The sequence below is a fragment of the Cervus elaphus genome, chromosome 6 (genome assembly GCF_910594005.1).
Source record: "Cervus elaphus chromosome 6, mCerEla1.1, whole genome shotgun sequence".
NCBI classification, from domain to species: Eukaryota; Metazoa; Chordata; class Mammalia; order Artiodactyla; family Cervidae; genus Cervus; species Cervus elaphus.
In genome coordinates this window covers 31,661,352-31,689,315 of record NC_057820.1, presented here as the reverse complement: position 1 = coordinate 31,689,315, position 27,964 = coordinate 31,661,352, and the positions used below count along the sequence as shown (strand labels likewise).

Genomic DNA, 27,964 nt, shown 5'->3' with positions numbered 1-27,964 from the left:
GGGAGTGAAAATAATAGGTGAATAAAAGGTGGATGACAAAAAGAGAATTAGGTCATGAAATTAAAGATTTTTGCAAATATCTCAATTTTATAAAAGGAGGCAAGTAGCAGTTGCTATATTTCTAATTCCACAAACTCTCCAAAGGCAAATGAGTTTAACTGGATGAAGGCAAGTGTCTTGCCATGGCTTTAGGTAAAAAGTGATGTTGACGCTGGATGCATAGTAAAAATGAAGAACTATTAGTGGTCTCACAAATAAAATTGAAGGGTGAATTTTTCAAAAGAATTCCCATTATTGAACAATTTCTATAACAAGGAAAAGCTACAAAATTCTATACAAAAATGAAGGTAAAATTCTGAATATCTACACAGTAATATGGATACTATGAATAGACTTTTATTGTTCTTGTTTCTACACCCAACATGTGAAAAACCGTTAAATTCAATCATATCTTTTTAGTACAACTTTTGCATTAAAATAATAAATTTCAATACATACCCACATTGTTTTATGGAGGAGTCCTATTTATGAGGCAGAGCTGCTAGAACACCAGTACCCAAACTTTTAGGCCCCAGGAACCAGTTTCGTGGAAGACAATTTTTCCATGGACTGGGGTAGGAAGCAATGGTTTTGGGACGATTCAAGCATATTGCATTTATTGCTCACTTTATCTCTATTACTGCATCAGCTCGACCTCAGATCATCAGGCATTAGATCTCAGAGGTTGGGGACCATTGTACTAGGTCTCAGATACAGTTAGTCTCTTTTCCCCTTCTTTCCTCTCTTAGTGAACTTCCAGCAACAAAACAGAAAACATTTTGCGATGACAAACATGGCAGTTGCCACACAGGCCAGCAGGAACCCGATGACATCCAAAGAGTGGTACTGGAACCAGGTGAGGTCATGGATAGCTGGCCTCAAGTGCTTGGCTCCTTTGTGGCGCATGACAAACTCGATCCAGAAGACTGCTCTGTCCAAGGGCTTCATCGGCTGATCATGCTGAATGGCTGATAATCTCATCACATTCTCTTTGTAGCTGAAGGAAAATCAGAGTGATCATTTATGGAATGAGCTATAATAGGCAAATATGTGAAATTTTCTTGCAGATGGTTACAACGAGTGCAACACAGAGTGGAAGAAAAATAGATAATTTTTTCCAAGGTGATTATTGAGATATTATCTTAAGGGCTAGGATTTCTTAAATGCATAGCATTTCAAGCTACAAAGAAAAGAAAGAAAATGGGAGAGAACAAGATTGTACATTCTGAAGAATGGAATGAGCCATCCCAAAGGGAAATAAAAGAAAAGAAATTCGTAATATGTTTGTCCAAAGTTTGAATTGTCTCATAAAGAATTGTTAATAGACCTGGTAGATGTATTTCAAAATGTTATAATCCAGATATAGCAGGTAAATCAGTGATGAGGTTTGGAGACATGTCCAGACAGGGCTGATCTTACATTAGTGAAGTGGTGGTTGAAAGTTTGGAAGTAGATTGACAGTTTGATTCCTGACTCTTACTTTGTTGGCTGCTTTTTTATTCTTTCTGTTACTCAGATTTAAAAAAAAAAAAAATTTTATTAACGTTTTAAAACTTTTTTTATTTTTTAAACTCTTAATTTTGCTTAGGAGTGCTCAATCATGATAGAACCTGTTTCTCAGGTTTTCATTGTTGTATAAAATGGCTAGGAATAGTACCTTATCTAATTATTTTGAGAATATTTTACTGATTCTTAGAGGCATTCCTAGCATGCAGTAGACACTCAGTAAATATTTACTAGTATTGTTGTTCTGGTTTTTGTTCTATAAATTCCGGAGAAGCTTCAACATTTCACTCTCAGGCATTGCAGACACACTTGTTTCTACTGTTGAAATGCTGGCAGACTAATAGACAAGAAAAAAGAATAAAGAGCTATAGCTCATGAACTTTAAATCACAAAGTGTTATTACATGGCAATGTAGTAATAACAATGGAAGTAACTTTTCTCCCTTTTCTGTCAAAAACACAGGTTGAGAACTGGGTTTTTGAGAAGACTGCAGTAATCCTAGAAATATATTTTTAATACAATAGGAATAGACTACAATAAAGAAGTTACTTAATATGTGTAAAGTAACACTGTTTTACTGAATACAACATGCAGCATATCATGAACATTCAGTATATCTTCATTTTTAACACCAACATTACATTATTAAAAATTAAAAAGACATACAAATATACCAGAGATATGTACATTTACATAAAAACAGCAGATGAAAGATTTTTTTCTTTTAAAAAAAGAGAAAAAAGGAGGAGCTAAGATGGCGGAGGAATAGGACGGGGAGACCACTTTCTCCCCTACAAATTCTTCGAAAGAACATTTGAACGCTGAGCAAACTCCTCAAAACAACTTCTGATCGCTAGCAGAGGACATCATGTGCCCAGAAAAGCAGCCCATTGTCTTTGAAAGGAGGTAGGACAAAATAGAAAACATAAAAAGAGAGACAAAAGAGCTAGGGATGGAGACCCGTCCCGGGAAGGGAGTCGTAATAGAGAAAGTTTCCAAACACCAGGAAACCCTCTCACTGCCGGGTCTGGGGGAAGTTTTTGAATCTTGGAGGACAACCTAACTGGGAAGAAAAATAAATAAAACCCACAGATTTCATGCCTAAAAGCAACTCCTAGGAGAAAAGTACCCCAGACGCTCGCATCTGCCACCAGCAACTGGGGGCTGAACAGAGAGGAGCGGGAGGCATTGCTTAGGGTAAGGACCGGGCCTGAATGTCCTGAGGGCAATCGGATGGAGCTAACGTGAGATAGCAACTTAAACTATGGGATAGCAAGAGAGAGAGAGAAAATTAACCGGTGAAAAGCGCTAACCGAACACACTGCTGGCCTGTTCACAGAACAAAGGAAAGACTGAGGAATTTCAGAGAAAGCTAGCCGGTGGCGGACTGGCCCATCCCATGCCAGAGGCAGGAGGCAGAGGGGAGGGGAAAGGGGCAAACTCGGCCCCAGAGACAGCATCCCCTACCAAACTGCAAAGAGGTTTCCAATTTCTAACCAAAGATTTCCTGAGATTCTGGATGGTTGACATCCAGTGGGAGGGTCTCAGCTAGAGGCCAGCTCTCCAGAACAGACACAAGGCGCACCGGAGCGGTGTGCGCGAAACCTAGGCTGGGACCTTGGAGGGGAGAAGGCGCACCGCGCCCGGGGAGAGTGCGCTCATCAAGCTCCTGGCTGCCTGAGCTGCTCGGGTGGGGAAGGCACAAAATGCAGGCCCAACCGAGTCTGAGCTTTTGTGGAGAACCAGAAAACTGGAACCGCAGGCAACTCAGGGCCCGCTCCCTATAGAGCAGCCTGGAGCCTGAGTAGTGTAGACGGGGAAAGCACAGGCGCCGTGAGTGGGGAAACCCAGTGTGGCCAGAACACTGAGAGTGCTCCCCACACAGGCAGTGACATTTGTCTGCAGCTCCCCGCCCTCCCCACAGCACGACTGAACAAGCGAACCTAAACAAGAGACCACTTCCACCCGCTTGTGTTAAGGCAGAAATTAGACACTGAAGAGACCTGTAAACAGAAGCCAAATAAACAAAGGGAACTGCTTCAGAAGCGACAGGTGCAATAGATTAAAATCTCTGTAGTTAACACCAACTACACTGGAAGGGCCCTATAGATATTGAGAAGTGTAAGCTGGAACAAGGAGCTATCTGAAACTGAACCAAACTCACACTGCCCACAACAGCTCCAGAGAAATTCCTAGATATATTTTAACTATTTTTTTAATTAAAAAATTTTTTTTGTCTTTTTCTTAAATTTTTTCTCTTTTATTTTCTTTTAAATTACCTATTACTCCTCTATTACTCCTTAATTTTCATTTTCTTTTATTTTCTTTTAAAGTCTGCTATTACTCCTCTATTACTCCTTAATTTTCATTTTCATTTCACTATAACCTTGCAAAAAAAAAAAACCTTATTTTTAAAGTGAACTTCATATATATATTTCTTAAATTTTTTGTGTTTTTGTTTTTAATATTGTAATTTTAAGAGCCTAACCTCTACTCTAGATTTTTAATATTTGCTTTTCAGTATTTGATATAAATTTTGGACATTTAAGAATCCAATATTCAGTACCCATTTTTACTCAGAAGTGTGATGAATACTCTTTCCCCCTTTTGACTCTCCTTTTTCTCTCCCAGATCACCTCTGTTTCCTCCCTCCCCCTTCTCTCCTAAATCTAATTCTGTGAATCTCTATGGGTGTTCTGGGCTGCAGAGAACACTTAGGGAACAGAGCACTGCATAGATCTGTCTCTCTCCTCTTGAGTCCCCCCTTTTCTCCTCCTGCTCATCTCTATCTCCCTCCTCCTTCTCCTCTTCTTCATGTAACTCTGTGAACCTCTCTGGGTGTCCCTCACTGTGGAGAATCTTTTCACCATTTACCTAGAAGTTTTATTATCAGTGCTGTATAGTTGGAGAAGTCTTGAGGCTACTGGAAGAATAAGACTGAAATCCAGAGGCAGGAGACTTAAGCCCAAAATCTGAGAACACCAGAAAACTCCTGGCTACAGGGAACATTAAGTAATAAGAGATCATCTCAAAGCCTCCACACTTACACTGACAACCACCACCCAAAAGCCAATAAGTTCCAGAGGAAGACATACCAGGCAAATTCTCCAGCAACGCAGGAACATAGCACTGAGCCTCAACATACAGGCTGCCCAAAGTCACACCAAACACATAGACCCACCTCAAAACTCACTACTGGACACTCCATTGCACTGCAGAGAGAAATCCAGTTCCAAGCACCAGAACACTGACGCAAGCTTCCCTAACCAGGAAACCTTGACAAGCCGATTGTCCAAACCCATCCACTGGGAGAAACCTCCACATTAAAAAGGAACCACAGACCACCAGAATACAGAAAGGCCACTCCAAACACAGCAATCTAAACAAGATGAAAAGGCAGAGAAATACCCAGCAGGTAAAGGAACATGAAAAATGCCCACCAAGCCAAACAAAATAGGAGAAGATAGGGAATCTACCTGAAAACGAATTTAGAATAATGATAGTAAAAAATAATCCAAAATCTTGAAAACAAAATGGAGTTACAGATAAATATCCTGGAGACAAGGATTGAGACGATGCAAGAAATGTTTAACAAGTACCTAGAAGAAATTAAAAAAAGTCAATTAAAAATGAATAATGCAATAAGTCAGATCAAAACACTTTGGAGGGAACTAACAGTAGAATAACGGAGGCAGAAGATAGGATAAGTGAGGTAGAAGATAAAATGGTGGAAATAAATGAAGCAGAGAGGAAAAAAGAAAAAAAAAATCAAAAGAAATGAGGACAACCTCAGGGACCTCTGGGACAATGTGAAACGCCCCAACATTCGAATCATAGGAGTCCCAGAAGAAGAAGACAGAAAGAAAGGCCATGAGAAAATACTCGAGGAGATAATAGCTGAAAACGTCCCTAAAATGGAGAAGGAAATAGTTACACAAGTCCAAGAAACCCAGAGAGTCCCAAACAGGATAAACCCAAGGTGAAACACCCCAAGACACATATTAATCAAATTAACAAAGATCAAACACAAAGAACAAATATTAAAAGCAGCAAGGGAGAAACAACAAATAACACACAAAGGGATTCCCATAAGGATAACAGCTGATCTATCAATAGAAACTCTTCAGGCCAGAAGGGAATGGCAGGACATACTTAAAGTAATGAAAGAGAATAACCAACAACCCAGATTACTGTACCCAGCAAGGATCTCATTCAGATATGAAGGAGAATTCAAAAGCTTTACAGACAAGCAAAAGCTGAGAGAATTCAGCATCACAAAACCAGCTCTTCAACAAATGCTAAAGGATATGCTCTAGACGGAAACAAGAAAGGTTGTAGAAACGTGAATCCAAAACAAAAAAAACAAATGGCAACGGGACCATACCTATCAAAATTACCTTAAAATTTCTGGCTTACATCACTCTGTATAATGGGCTCCAGTTGCATCCATCTCATTAGAACTGATTCAAGTAAGCCAGAAAGATAAAGACCAATAGAATATACTAACACATATATATGGAATTTAGAAAGATGGTAACAATAACCCTATATGCAAAACAGAAAAAGAGACACAGATGTACAGAACAGACTTTGGGACTCTGTGGGAGAAGGCGAGGGTGGGATGTTTTGAGAGAACAGCATCGAAACATGTATATTATTTAGGGTGCAACAGATCACCAGCCCAGGTTGGATGGATGAGACAAGTGCTCAGGCCTGGTGCACTGGGAAGACCCAGAGGGACTGGGTGGAGAGGGAGGTGGGAGGGGGGATTGGGATGGGAAATACATGTAAATCCATGGCTGATTCATGTCAGTGTATGACAAAAACCACTACAATATTGTAAAGTAATTAGCCTCCAACTAATAAAAATATATGGAAAAAAAATTAATTACCTTAAATGTAAATGGGTTGAATGGCCCAACCAAAAGACAAAGACTGGCTGAATGGATACAAAAACAAGACCGCTATATATGTTGTCTACAAGAGACCCACCTCAAAACAAGGGACACATACAGACCGAAAGTGAAGGGCTGGAAAAAAATATTTCACACAAATGGAGACCAAAAGAAAGCAGGAGTCGCAATACTCATATCAGATAAAATAGACTTTCAAATAAAGGATGTGAAAAGAGACAAAGAAGGACACTACATAATGATCAAGGGATCAATCCAAGAAGAAGAGATAACAATTATAAATATATATGCACCCAACATAGGAGCACTGCAATATGTAAGGCAAATGCTAACGAGTATGAAAGGGGAAATTAACAATAACACAATAATAGTGGGAGACTTTAATACCCCACTCACACCGATGGACAGATCAACTAAACAGAATATTAACAAGGAAACACAAACTTTAAATGACACAATGGACCAGCTAGACCCATTTGATATCTATAGGACATTTCATCCCAAAACAATCAACTTCACCTTTTTCTCAAGTGCACATGGAACCTTCTTCAGAATAGATCACATCCTGGGCCATAAATCTAGCCTTGGTAAATTAAAAAAAACAAATCATTCCAGTCATCTTTTCTGACCACAATGCAGTAAGATTAGATCTCAATTACATGAAAAAAAAACTATTAAAAATTCAAACATATGGAGGCTAATAACACGCTTCTGAATAACCAACAAATCATAGAAGAAATCAAAAAAGAAATAAAAAGATGCATAGTAACGAATGAAAATGAAAACAAAACAACCCCAAACCTATGGGACACTGTAAAAGCAGTGCTAAGGGGAAGGTTCATAGCAATACAGGCTTACCTCAAGAAACAAGAAAAAAGTCAAATAAATAACCTACCTCTACACCTAAAGCAACTAGAGAAGGAAGAAATGAAGAACCCCAGGGTTAGTAGAAGGAAAGAAATCTTAAAAATTAGGGCAGAAATAAACGCAAAAGAAACTAAAGAGACCATAGCAAAAATCAACAAAGCTACAAGCTGGTTTTTTGAAAAGATAAACAAAATTGACAAACCGTTAGCAAGACTCATTAAGATACAAAGGGAGAAGAACCAAATTAACAAAATTAGAAATGAAAATGGAGAGATCACAACAGACAACTCTGAAATACAAAGGATCATAAGAGAGTACTACCAGCAGCTCTATGCCAATAAAATGGACAACTTGGAAGAAATGGACAAATTCTTGGAAAATATAACTTTCCAAAACTGAACCAGGAAGAAATAGAAGACCTTAACAGTCCCATCACAAGCAAGGAAATCGAAACTGCAATTAGAAATCTTCCAGGAAACAAAAGCCCAGGACCAGATGGCTTCACAGCTGAATTCTACCAAAAATTTAGAGAAGAGCTAACACCTATCTTACTCAAACTCCTCCAGAAAATTGCAGAAGAAGGTAAACTTCCAACTCATTCTATGAGGCCACCGTCACCCTAATTCCAAAACCAGAAATAGATACCACAAAAAAAGAAGAAAACCACAGGCCAATATCACTAATTAACATAGATGCAAAGATCCTTAACAAAATTCTAGCAAACAAAATCCAATAACATATTAAAAAGATCATACATCATGACCAAGTGGGCTTTATCCCAGGAATGCAAGGATTCTTTAATATCTGCAAATCAATCAATGTAATATACCACATTCACAAATTGAAAGATAAAAACCATATGACTATCTCAATAGATGCAGACAAAGCCTTTGACAAAATTCAACATCCATTTATGATGAAAACTCTCCAGAAAGCAGGCATAGAAGGAACATACCTCAACATAAAAAAGCTGTATATGACAAACCCACAGCAAACATGATCCTCAATGGTGAAAAATTGAAAGCATTTTCCCTAAAATCAGGAATAAGACAAGGGTGTCCACTCTCACCACTACTATTCAACGTAGTTTTGGAAGTGTTGGCCACAGCAATCAGAGCAGAAAAAGAAATAAAAGGAATCCAGATAGGAAAAGAAGTGAAAGTCTCGCTGTTTGCAGATGACATGATCCTCTATATATAAAACCCTAAAGACTCTACCAGAAAATTACTAGAGCTAATCAAAGAATATAGTAAAGTTGCAGGATATAAAATTAACACACAGAAATCCCTTGCATCCCTATATACTAACAATGAGAAAACAGAAAGAGAAATTAAGGAAACAATACCATTCACCAATGCAACAAAAAGAATAAAATACTTAGAAGTATATCTACCTAAAGAAACAAAAGACCTTTATAGAAAACTATAAAACACTGATGAAAGCAATCAAGAGGACACAAATAGATGGAGAAATAGACTGTGTTCATGGATTGAAAGAATCAATATTGTGAAAATGAGTATACTACCCAAGCAATCTATAGATTCAGTGCAATCCTTATCAAGCTACCAACGATATTCTTCACAGAACTAGAACAAATAATTTAACAATTTGTATGGAAATACAGAAAACCTTGAATAGCCAAAGCAATCTTGAGAAAGAAGAATGGAACTGTAGGAATCAACCTGCCTGACTTCAGGTTCTACTACAAAGCCACAGTCATCAAGACAGCATGGTACTGTCACAAAGATAGAAATATAGATCAATGGATCAAAATAGAAAGCCCAGAGATAAATCCACATACCGATGAACACCTTATCTTTGACAAAGGAGGCAAGGATATACAATGGAAAAAAGACAATCTCTTTAACAAGTGGTGCTGGGAAAACTGGTCAACCACTTGTAAAAGAATGAAACTAGAACACTTTCAAGTATGATATACAAAAATAAACTCAAAATGGATTAAAGATCTAAATGTAAGACCAGAAACTATAAAACTCCTAGAGGAGAACATAGGCAAAACACTCTCCGACATAAATCACAGCAGGATCCTCTATGACCCACCTCCAAGAATATTGGAAATAAAAGAAAAAATAAACAAATGGGACCTAATGAAACTTCAAAGCTTTTGCACAACAAAGGAAACTATATGCAAGGTGAAAAGACAACCTTCAGAATGGGACAAAATAATAGCAAATGAAACAACAGGCAAAGGATTAATCTCAAAATTATACAAGCAACTCCTGCATCTCAATTCCAGAAAAATAAATGACCCAATAAAAAAAATGGGCCAAAGATCTAAACAGACATTTCTCCAAAGAAGACCTACAGATGGCTAACAAACACCTGAAAAGATGCTCAACATCACTCATTATCAGAGAAATGCGAATCAAATCCCCAATGAGATACCATTACACGCCAGTCAGAATGGTTGCTATCCCAAAGTCTACAAGCAATAAATGCTGGAGAGGGTGTGGAGAAAAGGGAACCCTCTTACACTGTTGGTGGGAATGCAAACTAGTACAGCCACTATGGAGAACAGTGTGGAGATTCCTTAAAAAACTGGAAAGAGAACTGCCATATGACCCAGCAATCCCACTCCTGGGCATACACACTGAGGAAACCAGATCTGAAAGAGACACGTGTACCCCAATGTTCATCACAGCTCTGTTTATAATAGCCAGGACATGGAAGCACCCTAGATGACCATCAGCAGATGAATGGATAAGAAAGCTATGGTACATATACACGATGGAATATTACTCAGCCACTGAAATGAACACATTTGAATCAGTACTAATGAGGTGGATAAAACGAGCCCATTATACAGAGTGAAGTAAGCCAGAAAGACAAACACCAAAACAGTACACTAATGCATATATATAGAATTTAGAAAGATGGTAACGATAACCCTATATGCAAGACAGAAAAAGAGATACAGATGTATAGAGCAGACTTTTGAACTCTATGGGTGAAGGCGAGGGTGGGATGATCTGAGAGAACAGCATCGAAACATGTATATTATCAAGTGTGAAACAGATCGCCAGTCCAGGTAGGACGCATGAGACAAGTGCTCGGGCTGGTTCACTGGGATGACCCAGAGAGATGGGATGGGGATGGAGGTGGGAGGGGGGTTTCAGGATGGGGAACACATGTAAATCTATGGCTGATTCATGTCAATGTATGGCAAAAACCACTACAATATTGTAAAGTAATTAGCCTCCAACTAATAAAAAAAACTGGGAAAAAATAAAATAAGGAAATTTAAAAAAAAAAAAAGAAAGAAAAAAAAGTGCTTTTTATGCTGGTCACTTAGGGCAAGAGCTGTGCTAAAATTAAATTTAAATAACACTGCTTATGAAACACAAAATGCATTTTGCTGCCATTACTGACACATTCTCAATACATTTTCTTTACAAAGTCATTATGATTAAAAAAAAGGGGGAATATATACATCATATTTGTGATATTAATATAATTGTGTGATTGAAATTCATGTATATCCTGAAGTGATTTGGAAATCAAATATTTCTGTTTTCAGAAAATGTGGCTTTGAAATAAGGATATCCCAACATAACTATCTATTCCAAATAAGACAAAAACAAGCACAAGTAAAAGAACTCTAAATAAACTTAAATTAATAGGCTGTATCTACATAGTTGTAATTGAGTAAAAAGAAAATTCTAGTTGTTTACCATTTATCAATGATGGGATCAAAATATTATTACAGACTAGCTGATAGCGGAGAAGGCAATGGCAACCCACTCCAGGACTCTTGCCTGGAAAATCCCATGGATGGAGGAGCCTGGTAGGCTGCAGTCCATGGGGTTGTGAAGAGTTGGACACGACTGAGAAACCTTACTTTCACTTTTCACTTTCATGCATTGGAGAAGGAAATGGCAACCCACTCCAGTGTCCTTGCCTAGAGTCTCCCAGGGACGGCAGAGCCTGGTGGGCTGCCGTCTATGGGATTACACAGAGTCGGACACGACCGAAGTGACTTAGCAGCAGCAGCAGCAGATACAGAGAACAGTCTATTGGTTACCAGATCTGGGGGAGTAGAAACACACAGGTGGGGGAGTTGGAGGCAAAATTATTGGGAATGATATAAGCTCAAGGAGGTGTTGTACCACACTGGAAATTTAACCACTATTTGGTAATTACTTTAAATGGAAAATAATCTTTAAAAATTGTGTAGCATTTTTAAAAAAAGAAATATCCCAACATATGGGCTTCCCTGGTGGCTCAGATGTAAAGAATCTGCCTGCAATGCAGAGACCTGCTTTGATACCTGGGTCAGCAAGATCCTCTGGAGAAGGGAATGGCTGCCTACTCCCATGTTCTTGCCTGGAAAATTCCACGGACTGAGGAGTCTGGTGGGATAGAGTCCATGGGGTCCCAAGGAGTCGAACACAACTGAGAAACCAACACTTCCACTTTTTCACGTCAACATACTCCTCCCAAGTCAATTATGTTTAGATTTTATAATTCTTCCAAACAAGACAAAATGACCACAGTAAAAAACCCCAAGAATATACCCACATTTATAAATAGAATATATATAATTGAAACTGGGTAATTAGAAAGTTATAGCTGTTTATCCTTTATCAGAGATGGAGTCAAAATATTAGCATAGAAAACTTGGAAAATATTAAATGTAATCAGAATTTGAAATAGATTATGTCATGGTGGTTTACTGAAAATAAACCATATTTTAAGAGTTTAAAACCTTTGAGAAGTTCACATGCTGAAAGAGAGTAGAGTGGGCAGATGAGGATCCACAGCATTCATGGTTCTGAGAGGGTAACAGGCAGGAAGGCCAAGGGTCTCCAAACGGAGGAAATAGGCTGCAAGTGTTAGACATTTTTATCTCTCTTAAGAGAGAGCGGCAGGAGGAACAAACCAGCGATATTTTTTTTTCTTCTCTATACAAATTTAAAAGGAGGTTTCTCTTAAAATGCTGTGTTGCCATGACACCTGGTTTCACCTGAAGCTAACTATTCTCAAACCTTGAGTTAACCAATACATTTTTTTCTTATTGAAATGTTTGTCTTAAGATATGTTAATTTACCCCAGACTCTGTAAGTTCCGCCAAATGGCCCAACCTACTTACTCAGATATTGTTCCCCTAATCCATGTAAACGAAACAATTTGTTTGGGAATCTGCCCTTCTACAAGATTCAAGTCAACCATTTTATGGCCGGGGATGAATTACCTGGTGCCATTCTAAATTTTAAGACATTTCTTTCTTTTTATTAACAGACTGTGGGTGACTATGTAACTTACAGCTAAAGACTAGGAGGGGGATACTCTTTCTGCCCCCTTCTGATGCCTATGTCAGAAGCTTTCTCTATCTCCTTTATACTTTAATAAAACTTTATTACACAAAAGCTCTGAGCGATCCAGCCTGGTCTCTGGCCCTGGATTGAATTCGTCTCCTCCGGAGGCCAAGAATCCCGCGTCTTATCATTCAGCAACAACCTTTCAGTTCCCTACAGTAACTGTTCTCAGTGCTTCTTAATCCTTCTATTACCATTTCAGTGGTTCTTCACATTCTAATGATTAAGTTTTCAAAATTTCTCCACTATCTTTAAACCACTGAAAAAACTTTTCCATAAAACCATGAATAAATCTTAATATGACACTCACAACCCATTATTATTGTCTGTTTTCAAAGCGCTGAGCAAACCTTACACCTCATTGTGCTTATGTGAAGACTCATGGCTGCCTCCCCGATCTTCAGATGAGAACTTCTCTAGAAGGATTAGCTGGTAAAAAAAAAAAAAAAAAAAGAACAAAACAACAACAACAAAAAACATATGTATATATATATATATATATATACTGAACCGAACTGAACTGATATATGTACTCACGAAGGATTATTAATGACTTCCTTCAATGCGTTGAGCAAATCTCTTGATGACATTGTTTCCAAGTCCAACCTGACAGCTGTTCCCTTGGCTTTCATTCGAGCGATGTTATCAGCTTGATCAGCAAACAAAGGAGTGCCCACCATAGGGATCCCATGATAGATGGCCTCATAAACGCCATTGCTTCCACCATGAGTTATAAAGGCTTTGGTTTTTGGATGGCCTAGGATTGAGTCGATTTCAGTAAAATTATTAACTATAACTCAGAATAAAGTCAGAAATGAGTATTATGAGGCACTGGAAGAAACAGTATCTTTAAGATAACAGATTATTATGTATATGAAAGTGTTTTTAACTTGCTTTCAGAACTCAGAGAAGAAATGGCTATGTCTGCTGAAGGGGTAAATGAAGACTTTGTGAAAGAAGCACTGAGTCACTTGAACATTACAAATGAATCCAGGATTGGCAGGTGAACAACTTGAAAGAACATTCTGGGTAAAAGAAACCACATGTTCAAACAAGGAGGAAGGCATGCAGGAATTTATTCTCCTAAAGATATAGTGAAGTCATTTAGTTTGATAGGAATGGTGTCAGGGGAAGAGAATGATAATGTTAGTGGCACTGGAACCAGAGGAAGGAAAAGCTAAATTTTATCTTGAAGTGTGCTATTGACTCACAGAAATGATTGTGAATTATTTCTTACAGAAAATTGAGAGTCACTGGTAATGGCAGGAGAGTTCTTATTTTTAGTAGCTTTTAACATACTTCCACAGATGGAAAAGATAAGTATAAGGAAAGAATTCAGAGACAGAACAACAATCCAGGAAGTTACTGAAAAGTTCACTGTGAGAAGCAATTACAGCTAAAGTAAAGATTCTGGCTGTAAGGGATGTGACTACGTAGAAGAAAATGACAACTTTTATATATTCTCCTTTTTTACCATAGCAAAGAAAATTATAAAAATTAGTAAAGTTTTCTTTTTCAGCGTTTCAATAATAGCTTTGTAAGTGTGTTTCCTGTTGAAGCATTGTCACTCTGCTCAGCTGTTACTCATGTTTTCATTATTTGTTCTAACAAGTCTCACCAAGAAGGTCATTCTGGGGAAGCCATTTATACAACCGGGTGTTGGGTCCTAAGGTATCTGGTTTTTTGCCATCATGTCTCCACAGAACCTGTTAAAAGTAAAGGAAATAACTTATTCTATGAGTTGAACTTCAAAGTTGTACTAATAATTTCTAAATTGACTCAAATACATAGAATTACATGTCCTCCACATGACATGAAAGGCTATGAAGACATATTAAGAAATGGTAATTATTAATACAAAGACATAAATAGGAATACCTATGTTTGATGTGTTAATTATGTGCACATGATGGCACAGACAAGTGAGATTTTCAATGACCAACTCAAATATTTAAAAAACTGTTTTGTTGTTGCTTTTCAGTCACTAAGTTGTATCCAACTCCTTGCACTGAATGGACTGCAGCATGCTAGGCTTCCCTGTCCATCCCTATCTCCCAGAATTTTCTCATATTCAGATCCATTGATTCGGTGTTGCTATCTACCCAACTCATCCTCTGTCACTCCCTTCTCCTCCTGCCCTTAATCTTTCTCAGCATCAGGATCTTTTTCAATGAGTCATCTCTTTGCATCAGGTGGCCAAGGTATTGGAGCTTCAGCATCAGCATTAGTCCTTCCAATGAATATTCAAGGTTAATTTCCATTGGTTTGACTGGTTTGATCCTGCACTCCATGGGACTCTCAAGAGTCTTCTCTAGCACCACAATTCAAAAGCATCAATTCTTTGGCACTCAGCCTTCCTTATGGTCCGACCCTCACATCCACACATGACTACTGAAAAACCATAGCTTTGACTATATGGACTTTTCTGGGCAAAGTGATGTCTTTGCTTTTTAATACACTGTCGAAGTTTGTCATAACTTTTCTTCCATGGATAGCTGGTTTTGTTTCTATCACAATAAGTCAGTGGTAGATTACACATAACCTATACATTTATTTGCTTTCTTTTTATATGGAGTGCTCATTTTCAGATTCAATGGTCACTGATTTATTTATTTTTGACTGTTATAAAAGGGTTTAATTATATCAAGTAGATAAAATGGGAAGTTATTTTATTAGAATTTTACATGTTTTGATTACAAAGAGGAAAATGTATATAATCAATCTCTTAAGATTAATATTTTGGCTTATTTATAATTTATTAGCCCCTTCATAGATCACATCCTTGTCATGGTAAAGGGGTTTGTGTAACTCAATAAAACTATAAGCTATGCACCCCAAGGGCAGATGGGTCATAGTGGAGTGTGCTGACAAGTGTGGTCCACTGGAGGAGAGAATGGCCAACCACTCCAGTATTTTTGCCATGAGAACCACATGAACAATATGAAAAGGCAAAAATATATGACACTGGAAGATGAGTTTTCCAGGTCAGAAGGTGTCCAATATGCTGCTGAGAAAGAGTGGAGGGCAATTACTAAGAGTTCTAGAAAGAATGAAGTGACTGGGCCAATGAAGAAATGATGCTCAGTTGTAGATGTGTCTGGTGGTGAAAGTCTGATGCTGTAAAGAACATAGGATCCTGGAATGTTAGACCAATGAAATCAAGGTAATTGGACAAGGTCAAGCAGGAGATGGCAAGAGTGAACATCAATATCTCAGGAATCCATGAACTAAAATGGACAAGTTCAGTGAATTTAATTCAGATGACAATTATATCTACTACTGTGTTTAAGAATCCCTTAGAAGAAATGGAGTATCCCTCACAGTCAACAAAAAGATCAGAAATGGAGTGCTTGGGTGCAGTCTCAAACACAACAGAATGATCTTGTTTCATTTCCAAGGCAAAGCATTGAACATCACAGCAATCCAGGTCTGTGCCACAGCCACTAAGGCTGAAGAAGCTGAAGTTGATTGATTCAGCAGGACCTACAAGACCTTCTAGAATTAACCCTAAAAAGAAGAAGAAGAAGAAGAAGAAGAAGAAAAAGTCTTTTCATCATAGGGATTGGAATGTAAAGAAGTCAAGAGATATCAAGGATAACAGGCAAGTTTGGCCTTGTAGTCCTAAAAGGAGCAGGCAAAGGCTAACAGACTTTAGTCAAGAGAACACACTGGTCATAGTAAACATCGTTTTCCAACAACTGATGACTCTATACATGGACATCGCCAGATGCTCAATATCGAAACCAGATTGATTATATTCTTTACAGATGAAAATGGAGACGCTCTATGCAGTCAGCAAAAGAAGACCTGTAGTTGACTCTGGTTTAGATCATGAGCACCTTAGTGCATAATTCAGATTTGAATTGAAGAAAGACTTAAATTGAAAGTGGGGAAAACCGCTAGGCCATTGAGGTATGACTGAAATCAAATCCCATAAAATTACACAGTGGAGGTGATGAATAGATTCAAGGGATTATATCTGATATACAGAGTGCCTGTGGAATATACAGAACTGTGGATAGAGGTGTGTGACATTGTACAGAAGGCAGCGATCAAAACAATCCCAAAGAAAAGGACATGCCAGATGGCAAAGTGGTTATCTGAGGAGGCTTTATAAATAGTTGAGAAAAGAAGGGAAGTGAAGGCCAAGGGAAAAAGGGAAAGAAAGATATACTCAACTGAATGCAGAATTCCAGGCATTAGATAGGGGAGATAAGAAGGACTTCTTAAATGAGCAATGCAAAGAAAGAGAAATCAATGGGATATGAAAGACTAGAGATCTCTTCAAGTAAGTTAGAGGTACCAAGGGATCATTTCATGCAAAGATGGGCACAATAAAGGACTTACATTGTATGGACCTAACAGAAGCAGAAGGTATTAAGAAGAGGTGGCAAGAATACACAGAAGAACTATTCAAAAGAGGTCTTAATAATGTGGATAACCATGATGGTGCCGTCACTCACCTAGAGCCAAACATCTTGGAGTGTGAAGAAAATGGGGCCTTAGGAAGTATTACTATGAAGAAAGCTAGTGGAATTTCAGCTGAGGTATTTCAAATCTATGGCTGATTGATGTCAATGTATGGCAAAAACCACTACAATATTGTAAAGTAATTAGCCTCCAACTAATAAAAACAAATGGAAAAAAAAAAAAAAAAAAAGATGTTGCTGTGAATGTGCTGCACTCAATATGCCAGCAAATTTGGAAAACACAGCAGTGGCCACAGGACTGGAAAAGGCAAGTATTCATTCCAAAACCAGAGAAAGATAATGCCAAAAAATGTTCAAAGTACTGGAAAACTATGTTCTTTTCACATGCTAGCAAGGTTATATTCAAAAATTATTTAACTCGGCCTGAGCAGTACACGAACCAAGAACTTCCAGATGTACAATCTAGGTTTAGAAGAGGCAGAGGAACCAGAGATCAAATTGCCATCATTCATTAGGTCATAGATAAAGCAAGAGAATTCCAGAAAAACATCTATTTTTGCTTCATTGAATACGCTAAAGCTTTGACTGTGTGGATCACAATAAAGTGTGGAAAATTCTTAAAGAGTTGGGAATACCAGACCAGCTTAACTGCCTCCAGAGAAACCTGTATGCAGGTCAAGAAGCAACAGTTAGAATCAGACGTGAAACAACAGACTGGTTCAAAATAGGGAAAGAAGTACAGAAAAGCTGTATATTGTCACTCTGGTTATTTAACCTACATATGCACAGTTCATCATGTAAACTACTGGGCTGGGTGACTCACATCTGGAATCAGGATTGCTGGAAGAAATATTAACTACCTCAGATATGCAGATGATACCACGCCAATAGGAGAAAGTGAAGAGGAACTAAGAGACTTTGATGTGGATGAAAGAGGAGAGTGAAAAAGCTGTCTTAAAACCCAACATTCAAAACAATAACTCCATGGCATCTGGACCCATCACTTCATGGCAAATATATGGGGAAAATGTGGAAGCTGTGACATATTTTATCTTCTTGTTCTCCAAAATCATTGTGGATTGTGACTGCAGCCATGAAATGAAAAGACACTTGCTTCTTGGAAGAAAAGCTAAGACAATTCTAGACAGAGTATTAAAAGCAGAGACATCACTCTGCCAAAAAAAAGTCCATGTAATCAAAGCTAAATTTTTTCCCAATAAGCATGTATGGATATCAGAGTTGGACAGTAAAGAAGGGTAGGTAAAGTAAGATAAGTTGAAGTCACTCAGTCGTGTCCAACTCTTTGCGACTCCACGGACTGTAGCTTCCAGCCTCCTGTATCCATGGGATTTTCCAGGTAAGAGTACTAGAGTGGGTTCCCATTTCCTTCTCCAGAAGATCTTGCTGACCCAGGGATAGAACCCAGGTCTCCCACATTGTAGGCATATGCTTTACCATCTGAGCCACCAGGGAAGTCCTTAAAGAAGGTTAAATGCTGAAGATTTGATGCCTTTGAATTGTGGTGCTGGAGAAGATTCTTGAGAATCCCTTGGACTGCAAGGACATCAAACCAGTCAGTCTTTAATGAACCCAACCTTGAATATTCATTGGAAGTACTGATGCTGAAGCTCCAATACTCTGCCCACCTGATAACTCATTGGAAGAGACCCTGATCTGGGGAAGGTTGAAGGCAAAAGGAGAAGGGCTGGCAGAGGATGACATGGTTAGATAGCATCACTAAATCAATGGACATGAATCTGAGCAAACCCTGGGTAATAGTGAAGGACAGGGGAGCCTAGCATGCTGAGGTCCATGGGATTGCAATGATTCAGATAACCTAATGACCGAACAACAATAGCATAATTTTTTAATAATAAGTTAATTAGTGCTGTCAAATAAGTATGTTCTTTTAAATTACAAATTATTAAGCACTACTTTAAAAAACAATGAACAGTGTAATTGTTTGACTTGAATCAATATTGCTTAGCTACATTTATTGTTAAAATTTAACTCCTGAGAGCATCTGTATGTGTGTTTTGTCCTCAGGAGTCCTTCAAGGAAAAGGGACAAGTGACAAAGCAGAATTTACTGGTTAATCTTCCTGCCCATGCTACCATTGTATTAATAACACCAAAAGTCACACTGTGTCTCTTATATATCATTCTTTTTGATTACTATGTTGAATAATTAAAATTATCATGGATCAAAGGCACTCCCTGTACTGCAGTAGCACCTGCCGTGTATATTTTGGTTTATATACACATACATATATATATATATATGTATGTATAGATATGAGATAAATTGCTGCTATCATATTATTTACCTTTCTGATAGTAAATGTCTAAAATCAGATCTTTACAGAGTTTAACAGACTCATTAAATAGTTGTCCGTGATTAAGTTATTGTATCTACCTTTTGTGGAATTTGAGCGAGGGCTGATGCAATCACCTTGGCTCTGTCTTCTGACATGTTACTGACCATTGACCCCAAAGAAAACACCACAATACCATTTTCTCCAGAGCTCTGCACAAAGTCTTCCATTTCCTGTGAAAAAAGAATTTGCTTCATCACAAAAGAGCAGCAGCATAGCATACATTATTGAAGGAATTGCTACAAGCAACTAAAGAGAGAGAATCAGAAATTGTCTCAAGATACTAGAGTAGTCATTTCTTACAAATATATTGTGGTAAGATACACATGGCATAAAATTTGCTTTCTTAATTGTTCCTAAGTGTATAGTATGTTAGTGTTAAGTATATTCACATTGTGCAACCAATCTCCAGAACTGTTTCATCAGACAAGACTGGAAGTCTGTGATCATTAAGAAACTCTACTTTCCTCTTTCTCCAGCCTTTGGCAAATTTCATTCTCCTCTGTTTATGTAAGTGAGATTAGTCTGGATACTTCTTATAAGTTGAATTGTACAGTATTTGTCTTTTTTCTGACTAGTTATTTTCCCTTAATGTAAGGTTCATCGATGTTGTGACATGTGTCAGAATTTCCTTTTAAAGGTGAGTAATATTCCATTGTTTGTATATATGACATTTTGTTTATTGCTTCCTATGTTGATGGACATTTGGGTTGCTTCAACCTCTTGGCTCCTTTGACTACAGCTTTTATGCATATGTTGTACAGATATCTCATTGAGATCCCAATTTCAATTATTTTGGATATAAACCCAGGAAAGGAACTGCTGAGCTCTATGCATAGACAGGTTTTATGTTAGAATGTGCACATTATTCTTATGACATACTATACAGTTAGCTAATAGAGTGATTTCCCTCCCTCACCCACCCCACTCCCCCAATTCTCTTGAACATGTTAACTTCACCTCTTGGACTTTGGTCAGTTGTGTTAATAAATATTCAGCAATAAAAAATCATTAAAAATTTTTTTGGGGGGAACTTCATATTATTTTTTAAAATGTTCCCTTTTTTTTTTTTTAAAAAAAAAAGTATTTTTCATCCTTGAGATCCTGGGAAAGGAATGGGTGATATGAGGTCAAATTCTTCCATTATATGTATTTGTGCAAATGTGTTTCTGTATAAGCAGGAAATAAGATAGAGCCAGTACTCAGTAGTGACAAGAAGATACTATTAAGCTATATTATCCTCAGGCTCTTCATTAATCATGATGTTAATTACTAACATAGATTCTTGGAAGGAAGTTACTTGCAGGATTCAACTCCCTTTGGTTCTTTGTTGTTATAATTCTACTAAATCATTTATTTATTCCAGACAGGCTTTTTGAGAATTAGTTTAGGTTATTCATTAATATTTCATTTCCTGACTATGAGCACTATGAAAAAAAAAATATGATCCTAATCACTTTATGTCATTCATTTAGCTCTGTAATGCTATCCTTCACCTTAAACTTTGTCATGATTTCCAAACTCTCCGTCTAAATTACTAACTACTGACTTGAGGAGTCAATTATTATAGCTTGGATGTTCTATGAAATAGTTCTGTGAGTTCTGTTTATAATCCAAAGTTACTCTTGTATAGTTACTTATTTGAGCTACCATACTGCTGTGTCTCTTTACATATCATACCTTTGTCCTGAACTTATATAATGAATGTCACAGATGCATGTGCTATGTCTAACTGCAGTGAAGGACCTTCAGCATGACTTCAATGAGTCCCGCTGGAGGCACCTGCTCCACAGAGGAAGAGGTGTCCAGGGCTTTCTGCAGCACAGGTCTGGTCAGCTTTTGAGTAATTCACTTCTACCTAAATAAAGCTCCTGGTGAACCCGTATTTTCCTGGAATTGTGTCTGAATTATTTTGCTTTGTTGTTCTTGATCCTATCTGATTAAAAAGAAGTTACTTTCTATACTAGAATAATTCCACATTTCAAATGGCAATCCACCCCAATATTCCTGCCTGGGAAATCCCATCGACAGAGGAGACTGGCTGGCTATAGTTCACAGGGTCGCAAAGTGTCAGACATGACTGGGCATGTATGCATATTCACTACTCTGTACCTTAGATCTCTAGTACTTATTTACTAAGAAGTGCAAATTTGTATCCTTAAACAACATTTCTCCTCTTCTCCCCCCTCTCAGTCCTGGCAACCACCATATTGCTCTCTGTTATTACAAGTTCAGCATTTTTAGATTTCATATACAAGTGATATCTTACAGTATTTGTCCTTCTGTGTCTTGTCAAAAAGATAAACAAAATTGAAAACCTTTAGTTGGACTAATCAAGAAAAAAAGTGACTCAAATAAATAAGATTAGAAATGAAATGGGGACATCACAACTGATACTGAAAAAATACATAGGATTCTGAGACTACCATGAATAATTATAAGCTAAGAAATTATTAATACATATATGAGAAGAGTGGAGAACTTCTTAGAAACAAAACCTACCAAGACTGAATCAGGAAGAAGTAGAAAATCTGAACACTCCTAATAAGTAAAGAAATTGAATTGGTAATCAATAACCTATCAACACACAAAAGCCCAGGACCTGATGGCTTCACTGACATATTCTATGAAATATTATAGAAAAATTCATGCCAGTTCTTCCAAAAAAAATCTTTAAAAATTAAAGAGGAATGTAGGAACATTTCCAAGCCCATCCTACAAGGCCATCATCATGATCATGATACCAAATAGATAAGGAAATTACAAGAAGATAAAACCAAGGTCAATATCCAGACTGAGTATTGATGCAAAAATTCTTAACAAATATCAACAAGCCAATTCAAGAACACATTAAAAGAATTATATACTAATATCAAGTGAGATTTATTTCTGTGATGCAAGGATAAATAGAATGAAGTATGAAATAACATGATTATCTCAATAGATGTTCATAAAACATTTGACAGGGTATGACATTCTTTCATGATGAAACCCTCAACATATAGGGTATAGAAGGAAAATACCTCAGTGTAATAAAGAACATATATGACAAACCCAACGCTAACGTTATACTCAACAGTGAACACTTGAAAGCTTTTGCTCTAATCAGAAACAAAATAAGGATGCCTACTCCCACACTGATTCAATATATTAGTAGAAGCTTTAGCTAGAACAACTAGGTGAGACAAAGAAATAAAAGACATCCTAAATAGAAAGGAAGAATTAAGATTTTTATTTTTCGCAGAAGACATGATTTTTTTTGTACACAGAATCTCACAGATTCAAAAACAACAACAAAAAAAACCTGAACTAATCAACAAATTCAGTAAAGTTGCAAGACATAAAATCACTACATAGAATTCAACTTCATTACTGTGTACTAATAATGAAACACCTGAAAAAAAACTGTCCCATTTCCAATAGCATCAAAAGCAAGAAAATGACTAAAAATGAATTTAATCAGTGAAGTGAAAGATCTGTACAGTGATAACTATAAGAAGTTTTAAGAAATTGAGGAAAACACAAATAAATGGAAAGTCATCTTGTGATGTGGACCAGAAGACTAATACTGTTAAAATGTTGACATTAGCAAAAGCCAAAAGAATTACACCTTGAAATTTCATATTTAATATAAAGTTTCAATATTTCAAATAATAGTGTACTGGCCCCAAAATAGATACATAGACCATGGAACAGCATACAGCGTTCAACCACGATACAACATGGGAGCAAGGGATACAACAATATCCATTGTGGAAATATAGGTCACTTCTTTCTTTTCTGAGAAAACTGGATAAACATATATATGTGTGTGTGTGTATATATATATATATATATATATATATATATATATATATATAAAGAGACCTCTATCTTATACCATCACAAAAACAACTCAAAATGAATCAATGAATTAAACATAAGACCAGATACCATAACATCCCTAAAAGACAATATAAGGATGAAACTCCTTGGCACTGATCTTGAAAATGATGTTTTCTATATGACATCAAGACAACAACAACAACAACAAAAAATCACAAGTGGGACTACATCAAGCTTAAAAGCTTCTGCACAGCCAAAGAAATAATCTACAAGATGAAAATGTGATCTACAGAATGGAAGAAAAGTTTTGTAACCACATATTGAATGAGGGGTTAAGATCCAGAATATATACACAACTCATACAGCAAAATTCAATGAAAGAATGGGCAGATGAACAAATAGACACTTTAAAAAGAAGATTTCCAAATGATCACCAGGTATAGGAGAAGATACTCAACATCAGTAATCATCAGGGAAAGTATTTCAAAATCACAATCAGATATTATCAGATATTACCTCACCCCTGTTAGAAAGTCTATAACCAAGAAGAAAAAAGTGTTGTGAGAATGTGGAGAAAAGTGAAAGCTTGTACACTCTCAGTGGGAATGTAAATTGGTTTAGCCCTTATGGAACATAAATTGAAGGATCTTAAAACAATTAAAGATACATCTATTGTATGATATGGCAATTCTACTTCCAGGTATATGGTCAAAGGAAAGAAAAACAGGACAGTGAGAGGTATATGTGCTCCCATGTTGACTGCAACATTATTCACAATTAGCTAGGGAAAAAACTTAAGTGCCCACCAATGGATGAATTATTTAAAGATGTTTCATAGATACACACAGACATACACACACACAGACAGACAGACATGCTCAGAATGGAATGTTATTCACCCACGAGAAAGAAGGAAATCCTTCCGTTTTTGACAACATGGGTGGACCTTGAAGACATTATGCTAAAATTTGTGTTTTCATTTTAATCTTTACTCTATTCCTATAATCAAACATACACTATGATATACATCCTGAACATTGTAAATCTAGTTTATGCTTTTTTAACCTTCAAGAAAACTGTGAAAATATTATATTTGGTATTTTCCAAGTAAATATTTTATTACATCTGATTTGGTATAATTTAGCATTGTTTGGGCTTTCCTAGTGGCTCAGATGGTAAAGAATCTGCCTGGAGTGCAGGAAAGCAGGATTTGATCCCTGGGTCGGGAAGATCTCCTGGAAAAGGGAATAACTACCCACTCCAGTATTCTTGCCTGGAGAATCCTGTGGACAGAGGAGCCTGGAGGACTACAGTTCATAGTGTCACAAAAAGTCAGACATGACTGAAGTGAGTTAGCAGCAGCAGCATTTAATATCAACTTTTTTAATGTTAGGAACTTTTAAGGTTTTGGAGATCAGATGAAGAAGATGAAATACTAAAGTATTTTTGAAAGTTTTAAGGCTTTTCACCAGTGCACTAGCTAAAATAAATGCCTTTTCCCAGCAATATAAATGTATATGAATGTATATATAAATATACGTTTTTGTTCCCAACCCAGAGATTTATTTAAATTTGTTTAAAGTAAACCATCCTGATTCATGTCAATATATGGCAAAACCCACTACAGTAATGTAAAGTAATTATCCTCCAATTAATATAAATTAATTAATTTAAAATAAAGAAAAAATGAGTTAATTTAATATCTCTGTGAACACTGTACTCTAGTTTTCACTCATTATTGTCTGTATCTAGCAACAATCTGTTAAATGGTCTCTTCCTACTGTTAACCATTTACAATCCAACCCAGTGACTACGTCTTGCTTTTTATTTTTACGTTATATATGACTATCTCTTTCTCAGGGCTCTTGTCATAGCTCAGTCAGTAAAGAATCTGCCTGCAATGCAGGAGACCCGGGCTTGATTCTTGGGTTGGAAAGATCCTCTGGAGAAGGAAATGGCAACCTGCTCCAGTATTCACACTTGGAGAATCCCATGGAGAGAGGAGCCTGGCAGTCTACAGTCCATGGAATTGAAAGAGTCAGACACGACTTAAAGACTAAACCACCACCACCATCTCTTTCTTTCTTAATCCTTTCAATATTCTTCCCAATGCCCCTACTAGATGTTTCAAATCTTTATAATTATCTGTTTGCAACTTACCTCATCAGCATCATCTTCTTTTTATTCAGCCTTTTCCTATCTAGACTAAACTTGGACTTTTTGGCAACTGTCATAACTACTCCACCTACCTTTCTTTTATATCTTTTCCAACTGAGCTATGAGGGAAGCCTGTATCTTCTTTCAACCCTGCCCTAATCCTTCTGTTTATCCCTGAGCATCCTTCATATCTCATAATTTTCTATGAATCAGAGATAATTTCTATGATTCATGCTGAATATTTCTTTAACACTCTGGTCTTTGCATATTATAACATTTTTTACAATTTGATTGTGTTCTGTCATTCCAGGTGGACTGTCAGGTGGTAGAAACTGTGCCTACACCATTTGTCTATGTTCATACTCACTTATGGAATATGCTATATACAAAATTATCCTATAATAATTATAATACAATAGTAATGTAACATATTATAGTGAGATGAGATGGTTGGATGGCATCACCAGATTATAATAAAACTATTATTTTATTTATATAAAATATAATTTTTATGTAAAAGTATAATATGTGTTGTTTAATGAATGATGCTTCTCTATGTGTTGAATAATGAAGTTGTATTTAATTGATGTATTATTAAAGTGTCCAATGTACTCTAGGGAGCTTATTCTGTAATGATAATGAAATTCAGATAGCTGTGTTGATATAGAAATACATCACTTTCTAGGTGGAAGGTCACTTTATCCAGGTTCCCACATCTGACTACCTGTAATCAAACATTCCAAAGAAAGAATACAGAATGATTCCTATTGAAAACACAACATTCACAAAGAGCAACAAGGAGGAGTAGGTGACCTTGGGCAGGGGCTTGGCAGGCTTGCAGTGGAGGCCTCCAACAAATTCAACATTTGGGAGTAGTGGACGAGGAAATGAAAAGTCCCAGTAGGTTCGAATGAGCCACATTTCAGCTTTCCCCATTGTTTCTGATAAGGTAGTAGGTCTTCCTGAAAATAGAAAGAAAACCAACAAATGTTTGATCAAATGAGACTATTGTCATGTGTGTACATTAGATAATTTTTGTAAAACAACTTTGGATGTTGTGGCCAAAGTTGTTTTAATGTGTCTGTTGTTTGATAAATATATAACATAGCATAGTATAGGATAATAAAGTAGATCTGGAATACATCTGTTTTTACACAAGAAGAAAGAATTTCTAAAAGGTAACTGGATATTTGTACTACAAATATGTGTATAACTCTCAATGTACATGTCTTCATTTATCAAGACAGTTTATGAGATTCCTAAAGACTTTAAATTAAAAGAAGAATTTTGTAAGTTGGATAGTCACTTGTAGAAGTCCTAGGTACTTCAATTTGTGGTAAGTGACTTCCTGGTATCCGATACTAGTAATGCGCTTTACCCTACCCTATAATTGAAGTGTTTGCATAATATTGGTTAGATTGAGGGTCATTTTATATTTTTATTTCACTGTTTCACTTATTTGAGGTAAATTTTTGTGAATTTATGTTTATACATACTCAACTTCCAAGGCATTAGGAAAAATAGGACTTAATGAAACCAACTAAAAACATGACTTACCTCGTTGTTTGTTGCTAAGTGGTAACTGATTCTCTCCAACTCCATGGACGATAGCCCAAAAGGCTTCTCTGTCCATGGGATTTCCCAGGCAAAAACACTGGAATGGAATGCCATTTCCTTTTCCAAGGGATCTTCCTGACCAAAGGATTGAACCTGTGTCTCCTGCATTGGCAGGTAGATTCTTTACCACTGAGCTATCAGGAAGCCCAACTTACCTAGTGCTTCACTGTAAAACTGATTCCACTCCTTCTCATAGTGTGTCTGGAAGAAAAAGTCAAAATAAAGTGTATATAACATATTTTTGATCCTCTCCATGAATGTCATGCGATCGCTTAATTCTGAAAACATAACAGGTACATAAGATGGTGGGAATGGAAGTCTTCCACTATTCTTTTCAATTATATGGCCAGGTGAGGTGTGATGACTGTACACGAATGGTATTTTAAGTAATTCAGCCAGCAGTTCACCACAGGGTCCAACGGCATCTGCAATAAGGATATCAAACCTTGATTCCTCTAGTTTTGTCATTAATTTCTTGTTGGAAACAGCGTCTTTACACATAGTTATAGCAATATCAAAAAATTCCCCAAATAAACTTTTCACTGTTGAAAAATAGGACCAAAAGTAATCTTTTTCCGCATACATCCATTTCTCAAGAAGAAGTTCTATAAAATTCTCATAATCACTTTTTGTTAAAGATACAGGGAAAGTCTCAAAGTTCATAGTCGATGGTTTGCTGGAATTAGTAATAGTGGAAGCTGAAGATATCAGAACAGTCACTTCATGACCCCTTGTGACAAGTTCATCCAGAATTGTCTTTATATTCAGCCAGTGACTAAATTCCACTGGCCACACCAGCACCTTTCCACAATTCCCAGTGCTAAAATAGGAAGTCAGCTGTAGCAGCAGCAGAAGTGAGAGCCTTTTCATAGACATCTTGTTCATATGTAGTACTTTTTA

The 27,964-nt window shown here is 36.9% G+C and overlaps 1 protein-coding gene across 2 annotated transcripts; it reads right to left on the bottom strand.

Moving 5' to 3' along the window:
- Positions 1 to 374: 374 nt before the first annotated feature.
- LOC122696518 (UDP-glucuronosyltransferase 2B18-like) lies at positions 375 to 27,964 on the bottom strand. 2 transcript variants are annotated; one of them, XM_043906592.1, is made up of 6 exons: positions 27,220 to 27,964; positions 26,261 to 26,409; positions 19,507 to 19,638; positions 14,280 to 14,367; positions 13,199 to 13,418; positions 375 to 1,036 (listed from the first exon to the last, which is right to left on the bottom strand). In XM_043906592.1, the coding sequence occupies exons 1-6, from the start codon at positions 27,947 to 27,949 to the stop codon at positions 757 to 759; spliced, it is 1,599 nt and encodes a 532-aa protein (XP_043762527.1). In that variant the 5' UTR covers positions 27,950 to 27,964; the 3' UTR covers positions 375 to 756. The 2 variants fall into 2 exon arrangements, with proteins under 2 accessions (XP_043762527.1, XP_043762528.1); XM_043906593.1 differs by lacking the exon at positions 27,220 to 27,964 and adding an exon at positions 27,005 to 27,095.